The 26,184-nt window shown below is 42.3% G+C and overlaps 1 protein-coding gene across 1 annotated transcript in view; it reads left to right on the top strand.

The window, feature by feature from the left end:
• The window catches only part of JAG1 (jagged canonical Notch ligand 1), a 62,451-nt gene extending 48,156 nt beyond the window's left edge, over positions 1-14,295 (top strand). Inside the window, exons 16-26 of the mRNA XM_032213680.1 lie at positions 589-702; positions 2,364-2,477; positions 2,567-2,683; positions 3,582-3,609; positions 4,743-4,828; positions 7,200-7,313; positions 7,811-7,920; positions 8,018-8,254; positions 8,894-9,025; positions 9,586-9,736; positions 11,999-14,295. Coding sequence (XP_032069571.1) covers positions 589-702; positions 2,364-2,477; positions 2,567-2,683; positions 3,582-3,609; positions 4,743-4,828; positions 7,200-7,313; positions 7,811-7,920; positions 8,018-8,254; positions 8,894-9,025; positions 9,586-9,736; positions 11,999-12,456 — 1,661 coding nt within the window. The 3' untranslated portion in view covers positions 12,457-14,295. The remainder of the gene's footprint in view (positions 1-588; positions 703-2,363; positions 2,478-2,566; positions 2,684-3,581; positions 3,610-4,742; positions 4,829-7,199; positions 7,314-7,810; positions 7,921-8,017; positions 8,255-8,893; positions 9,026-9,585; positions 9,737-11,998) is intronic.
• The last annotated feature ends 11,889 nt before the right edge of the window (positions 14,296-26,184 follow it).

Below are 26,184 nucleotides of genomic sequence, written 5' to 3'. Positions count from 1 at the left end.
CCTCCAGTGCAGGGGTGGGTTTCTCGCCCTGTTCCAACGGTTCGGTTGGAACGGGGCCGGCAGCGTCCTTGTGCAGGCTCGCAGTGCACGCATGCGTACTAGCGTCTGTACAACGCTCCAGCTGCTCCTGGACGATCGCACAGGCGCTGTATGCATCCTGCACATGCATGGAAGCGCAGAACTCATCAAAACCGGGTAAGGACCGCGGGCGGGCGCGCCCTTCGCCGTTTCTGGAAGTTACTTACTTCCGGGTTCGGCAACCAACCGGTTCGCAGGAACCGCCGCAAACCGGTTGAAACCCACCCCTGCTCCAGTGTCTCCAGGACCATTTTGGCCTGGAAAGGGTGCAATTATAACATCTTCTTTTTCATTCCAAAGGACTTGCAATTTTCTCAATAGTGAGAAAAACCAAAAGGGAACACAGGGATGGAGTGCAGAATAGGGGCGATAGGCATCAAGATCTCGTGGCATTTAATCCAGGAATTATAGGCTAGGAAGAGGAAGAGGAATATGCAGACGAAGAGCGCTCTATAAATATTTTTAGCTACTACAGATGAGTAACCAGCTGACATTCTCTGTTATCTCCAGATATCAATGATTGCAGTAAAAGCCCTTGTCACAATGGAGGGACGTGCCGAGACTTGGTCAATGACTTTTTCTGTGAATGTAAAAATGGCTGGAAAGGGAAAACTTGCCACTCACGTGAGTGTTTTCAATCATTTCCAGACTTACACTAGTGGTATTCAGAATGTTATGTTTGGTGCCTGAATTCACTCAGTAAGGTGATTGTCTTCAGAGTAGAAGGTGGGTTTCTATTCCTCTGCCCTTGGAAGTGTTCAAAGTATCCTGTGTCCCAAAGATGCTTTTTTTTAAAAAAAAAAAAGAAACTGGACTTCCTTTGTTTTTGCTTGAAGATCTTCAGAAGCTTCTTGGATGAAAAGCAAAATGTCTTTGAAGAGAAACAAAGGAAGTCCAGTTGCCTTTTGAAAAAGCACCTCTGGGACAGCCATAACCTGGATGACTTGAGAATCCCCATAGACAAAGCATCCTGTGGTTCAAGGCCAGCTGGTTTATGAACCCCAGTGTTGAAGTTACATAATGCCAATCTCTGCCTTGCATGAGTTCAGGGCCCATTTCTTTTCACAACCCTGCATCATTTTGGATATAGGGATCAATGGGGAAATGTTCCCAGCCTCAACCTGATGGTGCCCTTTTCTCAACACCTTCCCTATATGTTAGAAAAGTCCATCAACATTGAGGGACCAGGGCTTATATTGGGGAGGGGGACGACAGGAAGTGGGCGGGACACAGCTCATATAAGCTATTATGACTGAGTGGGGGAGAAAAGATTGCGATAAGCTTTAATCAATATTTTTTTTTTGAAAAAAAGGAGTGTGTCGGACCCTGATGAATTTGAAACTAAGCTGAATGCAGCTCAACCATTACCCCATTTTACCACTTTGGGTTTTTAAAAGTAAAAAAGAAGGAATGTAAAGTTGATCAAGGTTAAATATATATAAGGTGTTCTTTCCAGTGGCTCTTAATGGGAATTTCTTGACCAGGACAGAATGACGACCCTTTAAAAATTTGTTATAGATAGGATTTGGGAAGAATATCAAAGTTGGGCTATCTGGTTAAGACTGAACTATAGATGTTCTTCTTGATATGTGTTAAATTTGTGAAAAAAAGAAAGAGAAAATGATAAGAAATTAACGTGGGATGCTGTTTGAAGGAATCAAAGATGAGGATTCTTAACATGTTGCTTCTTGGTAGCTTTGACTAGATTGAAATGAGGAGGCTTTAAAGATTTGTTTATAGATAAGAGATGGCAAAAGGGGAAGGTTGTATTTTTAGAGGAAATGATAAATTACTGTATTAAAGGAAAGAAATATGTAACTGATTTATTTGATTGAGGTTCAAATAGCTATCTTGTTATTTCTCAATGGGCTTTTGCTGATGAGGCCTGAATTATGAGGCTTTATAATTTGTTTATAGATAGGAGATAGGAGATGAAGAAAAGATCTTTTATTGAAATGTTAAAGAAGGGATAAGTTACTGAAATTGTTTTTACTTGTCTTGATGAAATCATTTCTTTATCTTTCTTCTTTTCTCTTTACATATTCTTTTCTTTTTCTCTGCACTTTTTACTATAATGTCCTTTCATATGTATGTATGTATGTATTTATTTATTTATTTATTTATATGCATATATGCATGCATGTATGAATATATACATACGTACATACATACATACATACATACATACATTAAACATTAGTTCTTTCTATCTTTCTATTTTTAAATTTTAGTAAACGTTATTACTGAGAGAAAATTGACCCTTTGGCTTTTTCCCCATCGGGTAGGTGACAGTCAGTGCGACGAAGCCACGTGCAACAACGGAGGGACGTGTTACGATGAGGGCAACGTCTTCAAGTGCATGTGCCCTGCAGGATGGGATGGAGCCACTTGCAATATAGGTATGAACCAGTGGGTCCTCGCCTTTCCTTCTCCCGAGTTGTGGGCCGAAGAGACCGGCAGCAAAGCTTTTTATCTTTTTTTTTTACAGCACGGAACAGCAGCTGCCTGCCAAGCCCCTGCCATAATGGGGGAACATGTGTTGTAAGTGGAGAGTCTTTCACATGCGTTTGCAAAGAAGGCTGGGAAGGACCTACGTGCACGCAGAGTGAGTTCTTCCCCCCGCCTCTCTCTCTCTCTTCTATAAATACATCTAGAGGGGCTTTGTTGAGCCAACGGTGCTCTGGGGAATTGGAGATTGAAACCAGAAATGGGAAGCTGTTGGATGTGGGACCTGAACCTCACCTCTTTCCTTTGGTTTTAATGACAGTGTAGGATGGAGCTTTGACCTGGGCCTGAGAAAAGTGGCAAACAGGATAAGTGGAGGCAGATGTGGACTTGCTCCTCCACATGGCTTTGCCTCCCTCTTCCCTCGCACCCTTCAAAACAGTTCCCTGGGAGAGACTTTATAGTAATCCTCCTCTTGGATGTCTACCAAGCTCTGGATTGCACAAGAGTCCCTCTATTTGAGACTAGATACAAAAGCTAGCATTTTTTAATATTCTAAATATCTATCCGTTGAGCTCAGGAGTTCTATTATGTCCATACTAAACCCTGTTTTTCTTGGGGGGGGGGGAATCAGTTCCTGACTATTCTGAGTATTTTAGCAGGATTTTTTTTTAAAAAAAAATACTTGTGTGTATGCATTAAATATGGGACAGCCCTGTAGCGGTTGCCACTGTTAAAATAACTAAGAGTCTAAAAGCCTTGCCAGTCACTTCAAAAGCTGCAGAGAGAAAGAGGAAAATTACTCTGTGTGAGTAATAGAGCTTTGAAGGAGGGCTTCTCATTTACTGTACAAACGTAGAATGTTGTCAGTGGTTTGTTAATTGAAAAGTAGTCAACAAGGCTACTTTTTAAAAAAAATCTGTGTGATCCAAATTTCCAGCTTAAAGAATAAAACCAAGATTTAGAGGCCATCCACAAGAAAGTCCATCACTCATGCATTGCCCAGCTTCTCTTACCGTACTTTCCCCTAACTTTGCCTTTCTTTGATCTCTCTGCAGATACAAATGACTGCAGTCCACATCCTTGGTAAGTCACTTTCTTGCATCTGAATAAAGATGGGAAAAAAGATGAATGGGGAAAGAAATTCCTCCACCCAAGCCATTTCCTTTTCCCCTATACTGTCGTCGCTATTTATGCTGTAGATACCTTTACGTGGAGCAGAATTCCCCAAACTTTTCAATTTTGCAGAGGGGGTGGGGGGATAGTTTGCACATGTGTAAATGGGGGTGTGCATGCGCTAGCCTGCACATCACTACTGCGGCCCAGTTCCAAATGGCTCATGGTCCAGTAGTGGGCCCCGACCCGGGCTGTGGCCACCCCTGACTTAGAAGATTCCATTTGATTAGTCAAGTGTTGTACATTTGCCTCTCCTTCCTCCAAAGCCATTGAATTTCTCTGAAAACATCCTATCAAATTCTTCAAGACTTCCTTCATCTTTGCCGTGTTTATTATTGTTCCATTAAATAACAAGCTGTTTAGTCAGCACACACTATATATAACTGATGGTGAACCAGTGGCATGCAGAGCCCTCTCTGTGGGCATGTGCGCCGTCGCCCCAGCTCAGCCAGTTGGTCATTGGGTTTCCAAGGCATGCCTGCCTGCCTGCCAACTGGTCATCGGGTTTCCGGTGCTCTGGCACTTGTGCATGTGCACACATGTACCCACGCCTTCCGGTTTGGGCACTCTGTGCCAAAAAGGTTCGCCATCACTGATATATATAACTATATATAATTACCTATGTCTTGTTAAGCCAGTGCAATTTGTAGTAGAATACAACTCATTTGTGTATGTTTAGATTATTTATTTACTTTAGCATACGGCAAATACTTGTTTATATGTAGAGAGCCAGTCCTACAAAGATGCCTGGCTGCCAACTGTCATTAACTGCCAACTGTATGTTTAGAATAGTGCATATATAGAATGGACAATCTGACTTTCCAGGCGTCATTGGCCTTTAAATCCCAGCAGCCACAGATAGCGGAGTCAATGTTAAAGAATGCTAAGGATTGTCGTTCAATGCAGCAAAGTTGCCTTCTTTTAGAAATCTATTACATTGTGTATGTCATCCTGCACTTTGTGGAAGTAAAAACCAAAACATTTTTCATTGTCTTTTTTTCCCCTCCTCTCTCCCCTTCTCTTCATTCATTCCTCCCAAACAGCTACAATAATGGAAACTGTGTGGATGGAGAAAATTGGTACCGCTGTGAATGTGCTCCAGGTTTTGCAGGTCCTGACTGCAGAATAAGTAAGTTTTTAGAATGGTTTGATTCAAAAACGTTGGTTTAAAGCTTTGCAAATTGGCTCATTTGAGTAGTGGTTGCCATGGAATTGGTCTTCAATTCAATGTCTTTTCTGTGGCGGCCCTGCCCTATGGGAACATTTTACCCCCTGCAGTTTGGCGGACTTCCACCCTTTTAGTCTTCCATAAGGCTTTAAAGACCTGGCTAATCTCCCAAGCATTGGGAGTTTAAATGATTGCACATTAGAATTGATTGGCACCAGTTTTTGTTGTTTTCAATGTTTTAATTGGTTGAGTTTTCCAGTTCTTCAAATATTTTATTATGACTCTTAATTTTTGGTTGGGAGCCACCCAGAGTTAGTTGAAAGATGTGACGTCTGTATAAATATTTTCAATAAATAAATAATCACACAACCGTAATAGAACTCCACAAATTAAGAATGTGCGATATAGAAGTTCTTCCTTATTTGTATTCAAAAGCTACCCATTTTTTTCCTTCTGAATGGGCCCACAAGTGTCATAGTTTTCTCTTTCCAAGGAAAAGACATTTCAAGAGGGGCTGCAAGGGGTAAACATTTCTCTCCTCTTCCCTTTCCTCCTGGGAATGGACTTTCTTATGGCCAAGAAATGACTCAGAAGGAAATGTTCTCTAATTAGAATACATTTTGCCTTGGGCTCAGACCTTCAAATAGCGAATAGGGTTCTTTGTCGATAGAAACATACCAATAAAAGCAAAGCTGTACTTCCTAAGAGACAGAAATCCAATCAGGTACACAGAATACAAAATGTAATTGAAGCTGTTGTTATCAGAAAAGTCGATATGTTGAAAGGGGCATTGTTAGCCAAAAATCTAAGATCATTATAATAGCCCAATATAAGATTCCTGAATTATGGAACTTCTGAAATAAGTATTTGGTGTTCCTTTTAATTATCATTATTATTATAATAAAATTGTATCACAGCGGCCAGTTGTTTCGCCGGATTTGGCATTGGTTACTAGTCGGGCCCCACCCAGGGGCCTAGGATGTCGTAATGTATTCTCGTAATATGCGTGCAGATCCAAGCAATGTGGCTTTTTGCATTTGACTGATGGTGATTTTGTCAATTTGTACTGGAATTACATTTACATTTGTAAATGTAATTCCAGTGCTTTTGGAATAGCACCCAGTGTGCCAATTACCACTGGAATTACCACTGCTGGTTTGTGCCATAGTCGTTGAATTTCGATTTTTAAGTCCTGATATTTTGCGATTTTTTCATGTTTCTTCTCGGCGACCCTGCTATCACCTGGTATTGCGATGTCAATGATTGTGACCTTATTTTTCTCAACCAGTGTGGTGTCTGGTGTATTATGCGCCAGTATTTTGTCTGTTTGTATATGGAAATCCCACAAGATCTTGACCATCTGATTTTCGGTGACTTTTTAAGGCTGATGTTCCTACCAGTTTGTTGCTGTTTTAATATTATAATTTTTGCACAAATTCCAATTATTATTATTGTTGTTATTATTATTATTATTATTATTATTTTATATAATAGGTGTATGAAAATAATAAATGTAATGCAGGGGATTGTCAGCTAATGACCAGTGATTTCTGTGATCATTCAAAGTCACAGTGGCCACGGAATGGATGTTTTGCATCCCATACAGCACTCCCGGCCATAGTAACTGGTCAAGTGCCAACGCCACCCAGTCACATGACCACATGCTTTATAACTGGTTGCAGCATTTTGTGGTCAGGTGACTCAGATTTGGGATTATTTATTTATAAAAATTTTGTTGTCATCCATCTCATTTGATACAGAAAATAGGAGCAGTTTATAGCAAAAAATAAATGCTCATTCCAATGAATGGGTTGGCTTAATGACAGTTGTGTTAAAAACTGTGGTGTTTGCTTAAAAACCACTGTGAAAAAGGCTATAAAACTACTTCTGGTCACATGTATGCCTCATCTTACAACTGCCACAAATTACGACTGTAATTCCAGGCTCAGTAATGGTTGCAAGTCGAGGACTGCCTGTAATAAACCTTTCATAATAAAAACAATCAAGGTTTGCAGGCTGATTAAGACTCTCAATCAGGAGTGAAAATCAGCAGGTCCTGACAGGTTCTGGAGAACCAGTAATGGAAATTTTGAGTAGTCTGGAGAACTGGCAAATACCACCTCTGGCCAGGGATGGAGCTTTTGCAATATCCTTCCCCCAGGAGCGAAATGGGAAGGGAGATTTTGTAGTGTCCTTCCCCTGCCATGCCCATCAAGCCACACCCACAGAACCGGTAGTAAAAAAAAATGAATTTCCCCACTTCTCTCAATAGTTGGGGTAAAGTGTGTAAACCAATGAATTGCATTCCTCATCTTCCTCCTTTCCCCTCCAGATATCAATGAATGTCAGTCTTCACCTTGTGCTTTTGGAGCTACATGTATAGATGAAATCAATGGATATCGCTGTATTTGTCCACCTGGCCGCGGTGGTCCCATATGTCAAGAAGGTATTCCATGTCTGATTTAAATTGCATAATTCTAGTTAGCTGCAGCAAAATGCATGCTCTAAATTAGGGGCTGTGGTGCCACTTATGTTTTAAAAGCCGTCTTCCTCCTTTTGGATCAATTATTAGGCTGAATAGCAAGAGCACTTAGACTTATATAACGCTTCCTAGTGCTTTACAGCCCTCTCTAAGCGGTTTACAGAATCAGCATATTAACCCCAACAATCTGAGTCCTCTTTTTATCTCAGAAGGATGAAAGGCTGAGTCTTTCTGGTTATGGGTAGAGTTTGCTTGCAATACTGCATTCTAACTACTTTGCCACTCCGCCTTGTAGACAATATTCTCATCTGTGATGGGACATATTTCATTTAGCTGGGAGCAAAGATGTGTAGATGATTTTCTTGTCTTGCCTTCCTCCTTCCTCCTGGGTATTTCATCTAAAGTCTCCTTCCGAATCAGAGATCTTGAAGATGAATCCCTTAAACGCTTTTCTGTCTTAGTTTCAGGAAGACCCTGCATTGCCAGTGGGCATATTATTCCAGATGGTTCAAAATGGGATGACGAATGCAACAGCTGTCAGTGTGTGAATGGAAAAGTCTCCTGTTCTAAGGTACCATCCTGTAGATCTCTGAACCAACAGGCTCCTTTGCTTTTTTCCTCCCTGTTTCAGGTGGGCACTTAGCAATTAACTGTTCGATTATCTCTAGGTCTGGTGCGGCCCAAAGCCTTGTGTGATAAACGCCAAGGGCCACAGTGAATGTCCTGCAGGCCACACCTGTCATCCTGTTAAAGCCGATCACTGCTTTGTCCCACCCTGTGACAACGCGGGCGAATGCTGGCCATCGAATCAACAGCCGGTGAAAATGACCTGCAGTTCTGATTCTTACTACCAGGAACATTGTGCTAACATTACCTTCACCTTCAACAAAGAGATGATGACTCCAGTAAGTTAGCCCATTTCCAGAGAAGGAGCCAAGAAACTCCTAGCAACAGTCTGCTTTGCAGTAGCAGTCCTGTTTCACCTGTGATCTTAGAGAACCAATTTTAAAAAAACCTTTCTGCGCATAGTGGTACTTCGGGTTTCTCCCTAGGTGCCCTGAGTGTCTTCCATGGGGCGGCTTTCTCATCATATCTTTACATCAAGTCTTCAACAAAATCTAGGCAGAGATGACTCCTGCAGGGCTGAGCAAGCTTCGGTCAGCAGTGACTTAATTTGGTTTTCTTATTGCCAAAGTCAGCAAAGTGCCTCAAAGCCATTTCACTTATTAGTTTTTTTTTTTAACCAGAAAAAAACCCTCTAGGAATATAATTGCAAATGCACTCCTCGTGCAAGTCTCCTCATTGGGGAACTACAATAAGTGTGTCTCTACTGAGTTTACTTTTGCAAGCTCAGGTTGATTGTTTTATAATGATCCCTCTTTGCTAAATAGCAAATAACAAGAATATACAGCTCCAGTTATAACATGGAGACAAGGAGTCTTGTGTAACTACAGCCGGATAAAATGAATGATTCATAATCTTCTGCGGTCCAGATTCTCATGCTTTCTTGCCTATGCTCTTTCCCCCTCCCCGCCCCCCCTTAGGGTCTGACAACCGAGCATATCTGCAGCGAGCTGCGGAACCTGAATATCTTGAGGAATGTCTCCATTGAATATGCTCTCTATATCACCTGTGAGCCATCGCATTTGGCAAGCAATGAGATTCACGTGGCAATTGTAAGTCTATCCCTTTAGCCTGGTTTTTGAAATGCCTGGAGATTTTCCCCCAGCCTCTCTGGAGGGGAGAGAGAAGGACGAAAGAGGGCTTCCTCTTGCCATTTTCCACTGCATTGGATGGAATTAATTCCAACAAAGGGGGGAAAAAATCAGGCTCTCTGCCTTTCGTTTTTCCTTGTTTCTTGTTGTTTTCTAGGATAAATTTCTTTATGCAAGAGTGGCTTTGTGTTAGCCACCTTGGAAGCTCAATAATGGGATGTTGTAATCTGAGCTAATAAAAGAAACACAGTGGGCATTTTTTGTAAATTCGGCAGTGCATTTGGATGTATTGGAGGGTTTTGAAAAGTAGGCGGGTGGCTTTAATTGCATGTAATTAATAGTCTTGTTTTTGCTGAATTAGCGGAATCCAAGCCTGTACTGTATTGATTCAAACGAACGCTTCCCACCTTGGGTTACCCTGGGCTCCATACTGTACTCAAAGGCCTTTGTCTTATTTCAAGTAGCAGCTGATTTTTAAACTCTGCCTTTCCTAAAATATAGCTGTACTGTTCTCCCTTCAGTCTGCTGAAGATATCCAGGAGGAAAATAATCCAGTAAAGGAAATAACTGATAAAATTATCGATCTGGTCAGCAAACGTGATGGGAATAGCACCCTTATTGCAGCTGTTGCAGAAGTCCGGGTCCAGAGGCGGCCAATTAAGAGCAAAACAGGTAAACCAATTCCAGAAGTGGATTGGGTTTTTTTTTTTCTTTTTCTTAAACTAAAAAGACAAACTGGTCTCTCTTAAATCTGCTTTAGAAGAGGCGCCTTTGCTGATTGTAAGATAAAAGTGTTTCCAAATATAATAGTTGTTTTAATACACGGCTTGAAATTATTTTGTTCCGTTTGTACCTGGAGGCATCTTTAGGTATGGGAGGGTCAGAAAAGGCAAGCTGCCAGCCACACAACTAGTGCCCCATTCCCCTTTGCATGCATTGGGGAGGTTTTGATTGTAGGAGATGACCAGGCTGAGCTGGAGGGAGGGATCAAATGCATCATCAGTCATGAGTCCCTGAATGCCCACAAGAGATCTTAGTCCAGCCCTCCTTGAATTCCTTTCTTATCTCCCACTAATTTCCCTTGACCGTTAGTTGGTCAGATTCTAGTAGAGAGCTTAAGCTTGCAATAAATCTTTATACTCATTTGAAGGGCCTGAAACTCCCGATTTCCCTGGCTTTTGACGTGGATTGCACAATAACAGTCAACCTTTTAAATTTTGTTTTATTCCCCTTGTGGAATGCTCCTGTTTCTATCTGACAGGAGTGGAATCCCCTGTGGCTTCTTCCAATAAATATTGTTCTTTGGTAGAGCTCAAAGTTGAACTAGCCCTATGAGAACCATAGATATAAACTCCTCTTGTGCTCAGATACTGAAACTTACTAAACATTGTCCCCATTCGTCAGCTTTTGCAAGTGGCCTATTATTGAGTGAGTAAGATACTGGTTTTGAATGAAATGGGGAAAATAATAATAATAATAACAACAACAACAACCTTAACAGTTCCTAGGCCCTTGGTTAGGACTCGAGCTGTTGAGCTACCAACCAGCCCCAAAGGCTGTGAATCTCACCAAAGATTAACATGAAGATAATAATAATAATAATAATAATAATAATAATAATAATAATAATAATAATATATCGTGACCTAGCCATCGATACACAGTTATGGATGAAGCATGTAACAGTGATACCCATTGTAATCGGGGCACTTGGCACCATATCCAAGAATTTTACAAGATACATCAACAAATTGCAGGTTCCTGCAATAACACCAGCGGAACTGCAAAAAACTGTGGTACTCGGAACATCTTATATTTTAAGAAGATACTTGGCTAATACCTAGGACGCTGGCAGCAAACCGTATCAACCATTAGCACCAGTCACTGGTATTTGTAATGCATTTTTGAATGTTCAGTTGGCTGAGTTTCATGTTTAATGAATAAAGTATATAATGATGATGATGATGATGATGATGATGATGATGATGATGTATGCAACATGATTCCGGCTGGTTCACAGCAATCAAATTAAAATATAACATGAACAAGGAAAATATAAGTGCAAGGAAGTGAGGGTCCCCCTTTCGCTGAAGGCCTGAGTGAAGAGCAAAATCTTGACCTGCTCTTTTAAACGACAGCAATGTGGAGGCCATATCAATCTTGGAGGGCAGGGACCTAGTTCTAGAGGGCAGATACTCCAAAGTCCTGAGCAAAGACATTGTTTAATCAAAGGAACCTAGAACCTGTCAACACTACAGGATCAAATCAGCCAGGCAGATGTTATGAGTGACAGGCAGTACATAACCAAACCCTATACCATGTATGGATGACCTCAACAGATTGTTAAACTAGCGTTACAAGCAAAAAAGAAAAGGAATACAAAGCTGCTCTTAGAATGTTAATTAGGCTATGTTGATAACCCTTAAGTAGGAAGATCAATATCTGATATCAAGGATTACATGCAGGCTTAGTAATACTTAACCACACCTTTAAAAATCTGTGAGGCATGTTAGACATAATTTGTCTGGATTCCATTGATTTTGGTAGGTTTTCTCTAAATGAGCCAATTCTAGTTAGGTCAACCCTTCAGAATTTCCCATAGCACAATCCTGACTCTCTAACATAAGAAAAAGGAAGCCTTCCTTGATCACAGCTTTGGTATTTAAAAACTTGTGCAACGTTGTAACCTATACCTTTTAAAATAATTTTTAAAGTTAAAAAAAGCTAAGGAATTCATTAGCATGGGAAAACTTTTTCTACCATGAAGCCCCCTCCTCCGTCCCCAGCATATTGGTATTCAAGCATCAAATTCCAGGATCAAATTTGACATTATGAAGCACCAGGTTGGGGAAGGTTGGCATGAGGTCTGTCATTCAAGGAAGGAGCAGCTTCCACTTGTTGAAGCACTAATGGTGAACCTCAATTGCCTTCCAGATTTCTTGGTCCCGTTACTCAGCTCCATTTTAACTGTGGCTTGGATCTGTTGCCTGGTCACTGCCTTTTACTGGTGCATCCGGAAGCGGCGAAAGCAGAGCACTCACACACACACCACCTCGGAAGACAACACCACCAACAACGTGCGGGAGCAACTGAACCAGATCAAGAACCCCATAGAGAAACACGGGGCCAATGCTGTGCCGATCAAAGACTATGAGAACAAGAACTCCAAAATTGCCAAAATAAGGACACACAATTCAGAGGTGGAAGAAGATGACATGGACAAGCACCAGCAGAAAACCCGATTTGCCAAACAGGCAACCTACACGTTAGTAGACAGAGATGAAAAGCCACCCAACGGCACGCCTACAAAACAGCCAAATTGGACAAACAAACAAGACAACCGGGACTTGGAAAACGCACAAAGCCTAAACCGAATGGAATATATTGTATAGCAGACAGCAGGTGCTGCCGTGCAGGGCCTTTACCTATCAATCTAAGGCAACTCGGAGCTTGTAGTTCTTAAAACGGTTGTGTAATATTTTGAGTCTAAGGCTATTATTTGCTTAATATCCCTGTGTTAATTTAAAGTTTTGACAAGCTGGCTTACACTGGCAGTGATAGTTGCTGTGGTTGGCGGGATTACCAAGTGCTGCATTTCACATCTATGCAAAACTAGTCAAAAAGTGCCCCCTCTGTCAATTCAGCCGCAGCCGACGCATCCCAGAAAGGTTTCATAAGGAACCGCTAGGATTTTTTGCTTTCTTTTTTCCTGGAGTGGGAAAGAAATATATACATATTGGTGGGTCTGTTCGTTTTTTTGTTTGTCCCCCCCCCCCCCAAACTTCCTTCTCTCTCGAGAAATCACAGTCTGTAGTCTTAGAAGAAAAAGTATGTTTTATTTATTTATTGAATTAGAGTTCTTTTGTATATTGGTTTTATGATGACATGCAACTAGTTCTGTATTTGAAAGTGCCTTTGCAGCTCAGAACCACAGCAACTATCAAAAAAAAAAGTTTATTATTTATTTTTTTATGGTAATTTTTTTTTTCGTTTCGTTTTGTTTTGTTTGCGGGAAGGGAGGGACCAGGAAGATTCATTGTCAGCAGTTGCTGGTAAAAAATAATAATGAAGAATTGAGAGGAAAATGTGTCAAAAGTAGAAGTTTGTATAGTTATGTAAATAATTCTTTTTTATTAATCACTGTGTATATTTGATTTATTAACTTAATAATCAAGAGCCTTAAATATCATTCCTTTTTTTATTTATATGTATGTGTTTAGAGCTGAAGGTTTTTCATAGCATTGTATTGCTTATGGCTTCTTTACTTTTTTTACCTTTTTTTGTTGTTACATGTTGCCTACATGCCAAAATTTAAATGTTCTGAATTTCGTTTTGTCTTATTTTTAATTTTTAACAATAGGAAGGGCTTTCTAGCCTTCGATGCTGACTTTTTTGTATGATGTCAAATGTGTCTCTTTTATTCCTTTGGAAACATCTTCCATAGTATCACATTCATTTTTTTTTTTTTTGTAAAATACCAGCCAAGGCAGTTAGATCTAGTTTTCTCTCTCTCTCTCTCTTTTTCTGGCTGCTTTAAAGATGGGGTGGGAGGGAAGGAAGGAAAGGATGACAGACAGATCACCTGCTTCAGAGCAGCTTAAGGGAACACTAAAGGAGCTATAACTTCTGTAGATGAAATGTGAGAGTTGTGAGTGGTTGCATGTAATTTAAAAAAAACTGAATTAGTGTGTGAAGTTGGAAGCACCAAAATCTTACTTTGTAAACTCTTGATTTCCCCCCCCACCAAAAATAGTATAAAACTGAACCACTTGTAGATTTGATTTCTTTCTTCCTTTTTTTTTGTAATCTACTGTATGTAGAAAGTATTCTAATAAGCTAGTCATTGAATACTTGAACAGTAGAACGTCCAGTAAGATCACTGTGTAGATTTGCATAGGTTCCACTGCCCGCCTTAAAAGAAATGAGGAAATCAAAGTGCTATTACAAAAGATGGATGATCAAATAATAATTTTTAAAAAAAGGATTCAGACATTGACCACTTGGATCACAGAGATAAATTGTATGACAATATTAGTGTTACATGAACATGAAAATACATCTCTTGATGTGTTATTCCTGGCAATAAATCTTGAAAAATATTTATTAAATTTTTTTTTGTATAAAACTGTGAAAAATGAGCTTCATTGAGCTGCTGACTTCAGTGTCTGGCAAATATATTTTTCATAGCATAAACATCAAGACCCTTTCCCAATTCAATGCCACCTACGTGTTGGAATACAACTCAAAAATTGGCCAGGTTGATCCTACATATGGAGTAGAATCTTCTACTCCAGAGCCATCAATAACCCAAGATGGCGTTTGTATCTCCACAGATAACACAATCCAACTACGTCTTCACTAAGTACATGTAATTGCACTAGATCCCAGCTTCCTTTGCTTGGAAGAAACGGGGGACTCAATTGGTCATGTGCACCCACTGCCACTGTTGTAGGAATGGGGAGTGGTCATTTCACTACAGTCCTATCTGGAAATTGTAATTTAGCGTAATTAGGGTCCAATCAATTAGGAAGGATTGTCCTCCCAATCTCACAGAGCTCAACAATAAAGTGTAAGGCTGCACAATGGTGTTCTCTTCGTTCATGAGTTTTATGAAGGTGCAACTCACATATGAGATTTGGCTGGGTTCAGACAGCATATGAAGCCATAATATGGTGTGTTTGCTTTTGCGTGTTATGTGAACCTAGCAAATTATCCTTTATTAAATCATGATTAAGCAAATTATAACTTAATGTGATTTGTGAATCCAGTCAGTATTTCCAATAAGTGGATTTATACCGTCTGCCTTATACCAGGTTTCAGCAATTATGTGTGTTAATCTGGTTGATTATGGAATAATTCAACTCAAGCCAGCAGGACTACACCCCTGGAGCGTATTAAATGTCTGTTTTTCTCAATGTGAACTTTCCAAGTTTCTTCTGTGTGTTCCCTGATGCTACCATCAGTCTTGGCCTGAAGACTCAAGATCTGTGGAAGGGCCATATTTTCCTAACGTTTGGCCCAACTCCTTTCAAGTGAATGATTCAGAGATTTCTTCCATCATGGAGCTCATGGTGGGACAGACAGGATATCTGAACTGTGGCTGGACCTATTTGGCTTAATGAGTCTTGACACATTCCCGTTGAACGATTCAATAAAGTATTTTTGTTGCTTATACCAATGCTTTTTGTGAGCTGCCCTGGGCTTGCAACTCCAGCCTTTGTGGAGGTAGAACTCCAGTTTATCTTCCGGGACACCAGAGCAAGAAAGGGCGGGCAGGGGAGGAGCTAATAAAACGCTCTTCAAGTTGTTGATTTCTATTAGACTACCAAGAGAAGATGGCTGGTTTCTCTGCCTGATCTACAGTATCAAACAAGACCGTCTGTGGTTACTAAAAGCTGATGTGGTTCTGAGCAACTAAAAAGGTTGTTCGACGTCCTCCAACAAAGTTAAGCCATGATGAAAAGAATGCCTGAAGCCAAGAGGGCTGTTTATGAGATAAACAAGAAGCCTGCCCTTTGTTGCAAAACAACTTAGGCAAGAGCAATTTCAATTTCCCCATGAGCAAACACTTTGAACTCTGTATTTTCTGATTATTGTTTGCTACTGTGTGCCTAAACTAAGCACCATTATCTCTTCTTAGCGTTACAGGATTAGGGTTTGATAAAAATCAGTCAAGAGATCACTCTTCTCCAACCTGGCACTTCCTATATATGCTGGGGTTACAACTCCCAGGATTCCCAATTAACACAACTGAAGAGTGCCAGGCCAGCTAGTGGAAAGCTGAGGGCATGAAATCTCTCTATGGAATCTCTTTTCAGTCAATATTGTACAAATGACTTATGATCCTGCTGGATGCATTCCACCCTATTTCACTCAATGCAAAGTGGATTAGCTCGGTGGACGAGGTCTAGCTGTGGAAGGGGTCTTCTACAAGGTGGAAGAGGTCTTCTACTAGTAGCTCATCTATGCTGGAGGCTTGTGCCTTTGCGTGATTGGACATCTCTTGCTCCCCTGCCACTTCAAATGGATTCCTTGAGCAAAAACAGGAGTGCTACAGGCCCCGGGCATATTCTTTTCTCCATCAAAATGGGTATTGATAGTTGGTGGACATGCCACAGTGGAGAAAGCGCCCAGACCATTCGGCCTACTTTCCCCAATCCATTGTCTTCTAGCCATACTGGGACTTTGTGAATTAGAATTCTTGAAGCAGAAGTCCCAGCACTTTGGAAGGGCGGGGGCAAAAGGAATTTAACCTTTGGAAAGACATTGGAGACAGGATGATGGATCTCCTGTTGTTTGTAGTTTGGGGCACAGAACTGCCAGATTGCATTCACTGCAATTAATCATCATGAAGATCCACCAAGAATGGGAAATTTTTCAACCCTGAGCCTTTGGCACTGGGGGAAGGTTGTGGATAAAGTTCCTTGGTTTAGATGTCTCTAGCAAATTTTTACACCATACCCTTTTCTGATAAAACTTTGTTTTTGGGGTTGTTTTTTTTTTTTACCTTGAGCTGCAATCCTGTAAAGTACAGGCTCATTGTGCAGAACAATATTTTGATGGTGACTTACCAAGGGACATGGGAAGTCCTCAGGATAAGAAAGTGGAGAAATGTTTGTGACTAAGGAAGGAATAGCACATTCTCTTTGTCAGGAGATGATGCCCTATCTCAGGGTTGGTCAACCTTTTCGGTACTGAGTGCCGAAACGGGAGTGCTCTTCCGGAAACCAGAAGAGCAGCCTCCCGGTGTGCATGTGTGTGACGGGAAGATAAAAGTGGTCATCAATAATAAAAGTATCTGAATGAAACAACAGCGTTGAATTGTCCTGTGGCAAGTTGGCCATGGTGAATTGACTTTGGCAGGTTGGCCACAGCAAGTTGTCCTAGACCGACATCATCTATCCATCTATTATTCCCTCTCAATGTTTCACCATTTCTAGGAAGCTCATTAATTCTCATGCATTATTCACTTCCACTCTTTACACTTCAGATATTATGGTCTGTTTTTAGTACTTGTTTAATATCCTAAGGGTTACTATAGAAGGCCATAGGTATGAATGTGTATTCAACATTCCAGCTCCATTTAGAGCTTCAACAAATCAAAATGACAAACAGATTTGTAGAATGAACAAAATTTGGCCACATGCACACCTGAACCACACTGTGGTCAAACAAATGATTCAAATTCTTTTTTGACTGAGCTGCTCTGGGTGGGTCGGGATTTAGCCAAAGCAAAACTAGGATTAGTTTAATCCAAATTTTGACTGTTGACACATCTCAGTTTTCTTATGGAGAAAAACAGAGCAAGGTTGCTATCCTTCCCTCCCCCCTTCTCTAGGTGTCTTATATGCCACCCCAGCACCCAATTTTCTGTACCATCATGCTTCTCTGCTACTTACCCTACAGCCATCTGACCCATCCATCCTACTTTGCTCCATGCCACTAGCCTTTCTATTCCCCACTGTCTCCTACCCCATAACTTCTCTGGCAGAAGATACACATTCTAGGTCCATGCATGGGAAAAAGCAACCTTGTTTTACTTTGGTGCACAATTATCTAATGTTACCTGATCCATGGGGGAGCAATGACTCAGTGGTTAAAGACTCTGAGTTTGTCAGCTGAAAAGCTGTCAGCCCAGGTTTGAGACCCGAGCACTGTGCAATGGAGTGAACTCCTTTTACTTGCCCCAGTTCCTGCCCACCTAGCAGTTTGAAACAATGGTGGGTTTGCTTTTTTTTTTTTACTACTGGTTTGCTTGCACAGAAGTGTCCGGGCAGGTGGGCGGAGCCTCCCACCGCCACCACTACCAGTTCGCCCGATCCTGACCGAACCAGTAGAAACCCACCTCTGGTTTGAAAGCATGAAAATGAGAGTAGATAAATAGGTACCATTTCAGTGGGAAGGTTCCATGCATCTTAGTGTATAGTGATGCTGGCCACATGACCATGGAAGTATCTTCAGACATTGCTGGCTCCCTTGGCCAAGAAATGGAGATGTGTACCAACCCTAGACTCTGATACGATTGGAATGGGGAAACATTTAACTTTATCTCTCTGATCCATGCACAATATATTTTATACATTCCTATCAATCTGATCGGTTAAATCAAAGAGAATGTATCCAAATGGTTTGGACTGATTTAGACCAACTTAGATACGTTCCATGCTTGACCGGGGCACTTTTATAGAGTGAATTATCCAATCAAGTCAGTTCAGATTTGGCGTTTCGGTCTGAATCAGCTCAGCGAGCTCAAGTGAATCGCATTGATTTTACAACTCAGGTCAGATGTTCAAATCAATATTTGAATCAGTTTGAAAGTTGGGATTTAATCAGACTTCGTTTGTTTAGCCCTCAAGCTCTTGTGTCCAAGAGGTTCTTTCATCAGTGTCTTAGGTAAATAGAAAAGGAAGGTAAAGGATAAAATTCCTCACACTCTCCTCTTGGATTTCTCCTCCCCCCATCTCTGTTCCTTGAAGGTCAGAAAAATAATTGTTTTGACACTTGTAGAGAATAGTCCAGAAATCTACAAAGCTTCATGGGGATGAGCAAGGAAAAGAGGAACATCGATCGATTAAAAGTATAACTTGTAGAGTTTGTGTCTTCTCTGAGGTCGGCTGTTGAAATGCTGACAGAATCCAGAATCCACTTCTGAGCACCGGATCAACAAACTTTATCAGCATCTCTCTACAAATGCTTACTGAGACAGGCCACCCGTCTTCATTTGCAGAGAAGTTTGGTTTGGTTTTTATGACAGCTATAAAAAGCCCTGAAGGAAATGAGCCATTTAGATACTTTTTAGCCAGGATTTGGTCCTGAGCATAGGATAGAATCCACATTACTTTCTTTCATGGGGATCTTTTGGAAGGGCTCCATGACCACCTTTGTTCTTTGGCATCTCTCCGTGACTTGTGATACCATTGGCTGTGGCATCCTTCTGAATCACCTGCAAGGTTTGAAAGTTGGGGCAAAGGGGCCCCTTTTAGAGTGATCCTGCTCTTAGCAATAGCAATAGCAGTTAGACTTATAGACCGCTTCATAGGGCTTTCAGCCCTCTCTAAGTGGTTTACAGAGTCAGCATATCGCCCCCACAGTCTGGGTCCTCATTTCACCCACCTCGGAAGGATGGAAGGCTGAGTCAACCTTGAGCCGGTGAGATTAGAACCGCTGAACTGCAGATAACAGTCAGCTGAAGTGGCCTGCAGTACTGCACCCTAACCACTGCGCCACCTCAGCTCTTCCCTCAGGGACAATTCAGGTGGCAATTGTATGTGCAGAGGCAATCCAATATGTTGACCTTGGATCTTGTCCCTCTCCCTCATTTGTTTCACATCCAAAGGAAGGCAATGAGGCAAAAACCATCTGTCAGAACAGCATGAAGCATCATCAATATGTGATAAGCTTTGTTTCTTCTCCATGGACTAAATAAGGTAAAGATTCCCCCCTTGAACGTATGTGCTAGTCGTTCCTGACTCTAGGGGGCGGTGCTTATCTCCATTTCAAAGTTGAAGAGCTAGCATTGTCCGAAGACATCTCTGTGGTCATGTGGCTGGCATGACTGAACACCGAAGGCACACAGAACGCTGTTACCTTCCCACCAAAGGTGGTTTCTATTTTTCTACTTGCATTTTTACATGCTTTCGAACTGCTAGGTTGGCAGAAGCTGGGACAAGTAACGGGAGCTCACTCCATTACACGGTGCTAGGGATTTGAACCGTCGAACTGCTGACCTTTCTGATCGACAAGCTCAGCATCTTAGCCACTGAGCCATTGCATCCCTTATGGACTAAATAGGAGATGTGATATGTCTATGGAGACTCTCAATCATCTGGGTCACAGCTGTCCCAAAAGGTGCTTTTCAAAAGACAACTGGACTTCCTTGGTTTGCTCCTTGAAAATGTTTCAATTCTCACCCAAGAAGCTTCTTCAATTCTCAAGAAAACTGAAGGAACCTCTCGGATGAGAAGCGAAATGTTTTCAAGGAGCAAACCAAGAAAACTCAATTCCCTTTGCAAAAGCACCTTTGGGACAAGAGATGTGACAGCGAAGAGCAGCAGTCTCCAAATTTTCCGGCTTGGCAGTATGGCACGGGTGGTGGTGGTGGTGGTGGTGGTGGTGGTGGTGGTGGTGGTAGTGGTGGTGGTAGAGGGGATGATCCTCTGAGAGTGGCAGATGCCTGTGTGCACAAAGCTCCATTTGTGTGAGTGGCTGGCATGTGAGTGGAGCTTCATGCACAAGCACTCGCCACTTGCATGAGTGGTTCCGAATGGGCCACAGGCTGGTAGTTGACCATTGCCTGGGGGCGGGGGCAGCAACCCCCAGTACAAAGAGCAAGAGAGATGAGGTTGACAGAAATATACAAGAACCTTTTCATAAGCAAAGGGGGCTGCAATAGTCTTTAAATCCTAAGGAGCAAGATAGTATTTGGAAGCATCAGTCCCATCCCTGATTCAGTGGAATACAAGGAAAGGGAAGTAAGTGCTATCAGCCTTGCAAGATTCTGTTAATTTAGCCCATCTTAATTAAGTATTTTTTCTGTGAAGATGGATTTCTGGTCTGGTCTACCTAACGGGGCTGATATGTAGAAATCTTATTCTGATGCTTGGAGGCTATTAGGAGCTGGACAGAATAAGCAGACTCACGGTTCAGACACTAGTCAAACAATATGGAATGACTGAATCCATAGTGGCCCCAACTTGGTTCTTGACGGAGTTGTGCTTTCCCTGAACAAGCAGGTCCACAGTCTAGAGCAGGGGTATGACACTCAAGGCTTGTGGGCCGAATCTGGCCCATGATGGGGTGCTTAGATTTGGCCCGTAGGGCTGCCGTGGAAACAGTGAAGGACCAGCCTGCAGCGCCTCTGCCAGCAAAAACGGAGCTCGCAAGGGCTGCACGTGGCCCCTCCTGAGCTGGCAGAGGGTTGCAGGAGGCCATTGCAGCCAAACAGAGTGCTTGGGCCATCACAGGTGCCCCTGACACGAGTGACATCGAGCTGGCCATTCCCTCACCGACATAACCCCCCCCCACCCCCGAGATCAAGCACAACCCTGATGTGGCCTCAATGAAATCGAGTTTGACACCCCTGGTCTAGAGGTAGTTGCAATTCACTTCTTAGGGCACAGGAAAGGGGACAGTGGTTTGCTGTATCTACATGTTCCTCCTGCATTGCCGATGTGAAAAACTATTCTCCACAGTTTTTTTTTTCATTAAAGTTTTTTTTTCCATTTCATTACATATAATCACATGTGATACTATTGCATAGCCAACATCATATTGTATTATTAATTGTTTACATCAATTCATCTTACCAACAACTCCCAAAAACCAATTATTGGCTCTTCTGCTCTCCATACACCATATTTGTACTTTATCCATCACTTTCTTCTCTCTCTCTTCTCCCACTCCCTACCTCCTTTCTTCCCTCTGTCATCCTTCCCTTCTCAACTTTCCCTTCCTCTCTGGCTGCGCTGGCTGGGGGATTCTGGGAGTTGAAGTCCACAGGACTTAAAGTTGCCAAGGTTGAGAAACACTGACCTAACAATTGTGGCAAGACAGACTGTAAAACGGGGTAACCTCATTTAACATCTCTCTCATTTCGCAACGTAAGTTTGGGACTCCATTTTGGTCATAAGTCAAGGTCTACCCGTACTATTTCGATACTTGCTGTTTCTTTCCTGTCTCAGTTTGCAAGCTGCTTAACTGGTTCAATTGGGTAGAGATGTAAATTTCAGTCAGTCAATCCAAGTGTTGCCTCTTGCCAATTTGCAGCTTATAGAATAAAAGATACTTTTAGAAAGGATTTTGTTTTTGTTTTTAAGTAAGAGGAGGCCTTGGGTAAAATAATACACGTTTGCACTTTGGATAATGATTCACCCAAAACTTGGGGAAATTCTTTCTGGAGTTACTTAACCAACCAGTTTCTTTTCCATCCGAGTAGTTCTTGCAAAATTTACACCCAAGGCTTCCAACCCAAAGCTCACCTACTTCCATGGGCATGATTTATATTTGAGCCAAATGTCATGCCTGCTTTACTTCCAGATGTCTCTGAGGTCCTGAGCCAACCCAAGAGCACTGGGTGATTGGACTGTAATGGCAAAGCAGCTAGCAACTCTCCAAATGAAAAGAGACATATATTACCCAACACTCCACAATGCTCGAGGGGCAGCCAATGAACAAATCTCTCCAGCTGTGCTCAGTGTTCTAACTTGGAACACACATGGTGATAGTTCAAGAACAGCACAGCGCATTGGAACATTTATGAGAAACTTAAGGACAGAGAAAGCATGTGAGGCCCAGACATCTTGAATTAAATCCTAAAAATAACAGGGGCACTGTTCAAATGCTCGTGTAAGACAATCCTTCTTATTAACCCACCCACTCACCCCTGTCCACGAAATGATAATCAGAAGCCATGCTTCTGTACTACCAGCCAAATAGAATCAAGGAATATGTTTTGGAATTTTAACAGGGGAGGTCAAAACCTGGGTTTGGGCTTAGCGCTGGCCCTTGAACAAAAGAACATAGGAAGCTGCATCTGAAAATAAGCAGATTGTATCCTTCTCTAGCACCTACCATATCTGTGCTGTGAAAATCCAGAGGAGCCACTAGAGGGCAGACAAAGAAACACCTCTCGGCTGCCACCTGGTGGTCATCTAGATTTGTGCGGTTTAGCTTCCTCCTCCTCCCTGGTTAGCCACAATTCATATACGCAGACAAGAGGATTAGGAATAAGGAGAAAATCAAGTACGTGACTGCCAGATCAGCTTGCTTACACTTGGGCATTTTAAAGAAATCCTGGCAGCTTTCCTTTGTAAACTGAAGCAAGCTATATTTCATTCTTGGTGGGTTTTGTTTTGCTTTGCTTTTTTAAAAAGGCTCTTTTAATACCAGTAATCTAAAAATCCAGGACTCACCCTTATTTCACGATGTTCTCATCCCTGGGAGGAAGTTCATATAGTTGCTTATTTCATTTAGTGGGCTTTCCTTTCCACACCGAGGGCAAGCAAGGGTCACTTGTGATCAAAACAAATTTGAAGCGATCTTAGTTTTGAGATTTTCCCAAGCAGAAGTTGAAAGAAATGAACTCTCACCAGAGGATGATCCTACTCTTGATTGAGCCATGGCATTTAGCTCAGACTGAGGAAGCCCAGAGGAAGAAATAGAACCGGGATGGTGAACCTATGGCATACATGCCACGGGTGGCACACAGAGCCATTTGTCAGGGCACGCGAGGCGTTGCCCTGTCAGCTGGCCAGCACTGGCCAGCTGAGTTCAGCCTTTTTTAAAGCCATTTTCGCCCTTCCCAGGCTCCAGAGGCTTTATAGGAGCCTGGGAAGGGAAAAAAAAGAGCCTTCCCCCCCAGAGGCCCTCCGGAGGTTTCAGGAACTTCCCTAAAACCTCCAGAGTGCAAAACACCGGCCCTACGGGCAAACAGGAAGTTTGGGAATGGACTTCCTTTTTGTTCGTAGGATCGATTTAAACCCTCCGGAGACTTCAGAGACCTTCTACGAGCAAACCAGAAGTCACTTCTGGTTTGCTCGTAGGGTCCTTTTTAGTCCTCTGGTGGCTTCAGGGAAGCCTTCTGAAGGTCCCCGAGCCCTCCAGAGGGCTTAAACTGACCCTCCGAGCAAACTGGAAATGACTTCCGGTTTGCTCGTAGGGTCGTTTTTTGCCCTTTGGAGGCTTCAGGGAAGCCTTCTGAAGGTCCCTGAAGCCTCCGGAGAGCCTAGGGGGGAGGCAGGAGAGGCTGTTTTCGCCCTCCCCAGGCTCCTATAAAGTCTCTAGAGCCTGGGGAGGGTAAAAAAAGCATTGAAAATGGGGTGGGGGTCATGCCTCTTATGCGTGCATGCACACAGGGGGGATCATTGCATTATGGGTACAGCACACCCACACACGACCCCCCCTGTGCTCCTCCCCCTTATGGCACGCGAGCCAAAAACGGTTCGCCATCGCTGAAATAGAAGGTCCTGGGACACCATGTCCATGAGATTAGTTCAGCTTGGGAGGCTTATCTCAGCATGCAGAACCAGAGTAGCAAATCAGAGCAACAAAGGCAAAGAAATTTGCAATCCACTGTTCCAGAGGTGGTATTCAGCAGGTTCTGACCAGTTTTGGAGAACCGTTAGCAGAAATTTTGACTAATTTGGAGAACCGAGAAATACCACCTCTGACTGGCCCCGCCCCCCATCTATTCTCTGCCTCCCGAGTCCCAGCTGATCAGGAGGGAATGGGGATTATGCAGTAACCTTCCCCTGGAGTGGGGACGGAATGGAGATTTTACAGAATCTTTCCCCTGCCACACCCACCAAACCACTCCCACAAAACTGGTAATAAAAAAATTTGAATCCCACCACTGCACTGTTCCATACAGGCCAGGTCCCAAAAAGTGGGCATGGATGGAAAAAGTTGGCAGGGTTGAAAGAGAGAGAGAAAAAAAAATTAAGAAAATATTTTCCTTTTGGATATTGTCTCCACTACAGAAGCATTTGTTCAAGGCTCTTTTGAAAGACAAGCAGGGTGAGAGCTGGATGAAATTAAGGGAGAATGTTATTCTAGAGAGCTGGCACTGGGATGGAGAAGTCATGATTCCTAAGTTTCATTAGATGACTGTGCTAAACAGAGAAGCAGCTAGAACATGTTAACTTTGCCCAATCAGATAGAGAAGCGGAAGCAGAGCAGATGGTTCCATAAATAACTCAGCCCTATAAGATGGCCGCAGTGATTGGAAAGGGACAACTTGCTGTGGCCAATTCGCCATGACCATCTCACCGTGGGTCAACTCCATAATGGGTAATCATATCTATGTGATCAATGTTATCTGCCACAGTTTCTTCAACATTATTTCCATTTTTGTGGTAATGGACAAAAATGAAAATAATATCAAAGAAACAGGGATGGATAACATCACTGGAATTATCACGCAACGAGTTGTCCCATGGTAAGTTAGCTGCAATGAGATGGCAAGTTGTCCCAGACCTGCCGTCACAGCCAAGGAATTACCCATGTGCTAGAGGAACAGACGCACTTCTCAATTCAGCGCTAAGGAGCACAACACAGGACAGCTTTCTTTCATGACAAAAATGGGCATTCTATGTAGTAAACAGCATTCCTGTGGCCTTGAAACACTTATTCATTTATATCCCACTTTTATTTTTTATTTTTTTTACAAATAACTCAAGGTGGCAAACATATCCAATACACCTTCCTCCTCCTATTTTCCCCCATAACAACAACCCTGTGAGGTGGGTTGGGCTGAGAAAGAGTGACCAACCCAAAGTCACCCAACTGGCTTTCATGACTAAGGCAGGACTTGAACTCATAGTCTCCTGGTTTCAAAACCTGGTACCTTAACCTCTAGACCAAACTGGCTCTCCAATTAGCTCAGCAGCAGCATTCTAACACACACACACACACACACACACAAGCACATACAATAGGCAAGAGTTGGGTGCAAGCAGAGTTAAGTCCCAAGAATGAGAATCTTGTGTCCAAATGAAAGTTAAATTCTCCTGTGTAAAGTTTATACATTTCCACATCTGATGAAAACAGCTTGGTTTAATTTGAGAAGGAAATAAGTGCCTCTTAAATTTATTGGGATGCTGTTTGATGACAAAGCTGGCACAAAGCAGGATATAGTCTGCTATTCCACAACTTTCATATCTTCCTCTCCAGGAAACCATGAGGTCCTCTGGATAATGTAGACAATGCCTACAGATCAGGGGTGAAATCAACTTACCGTATTTTTCGGAGTATAAGACGCATCCGAGTATAAAACGAACCAAGGTTTTGAAGAGGCAATTTTTTTTAAAAAAGTAGGTAGGTAGGTAGATAGAGGGATAGAGAAGGAGAGAAAAATGCAGTAGATAGATAGGGGGAGAGAGTAGGTAGGTAGAGGGATAGAGAGAGAGAGAAATACAGTAGGTAGGTAGGGAGAGAGAGATTGTGTGTGTAGGTAGGTAGGTAGGTAGGTAGGTAGGTAGGTGGATAGAGAGAGAGAAATACAGTAGGTAGGGAGGGAGGGAATGTGTAGGTAGGTAGATAGAGGGATAGAGAGAAATAGAGAGAGAGAAATATAGTAGATAGGTAGGGAGAGAGAGTTGGTAGGTAGGTAGAGGGATAGAGAG

Source organism: Thamnophis elegans, chromosome 3, assembly GCF_009769535.1.
Source record: "Thamnophis elegans isolate rThaEle1 chromosome 3, rThaEle1.pri, whole genome shotgun sequence".
In the NCBI taxonomy this organism is placed as follows: Eukaryota; Metazoa; Chordata; class Lepidosauria; order Squamata; family Colubridae; genus Thamnophis; species Thamnophis elegans.
This window is presented reverse-complemented; position numbering and strand designations above follow the sequence as displayed.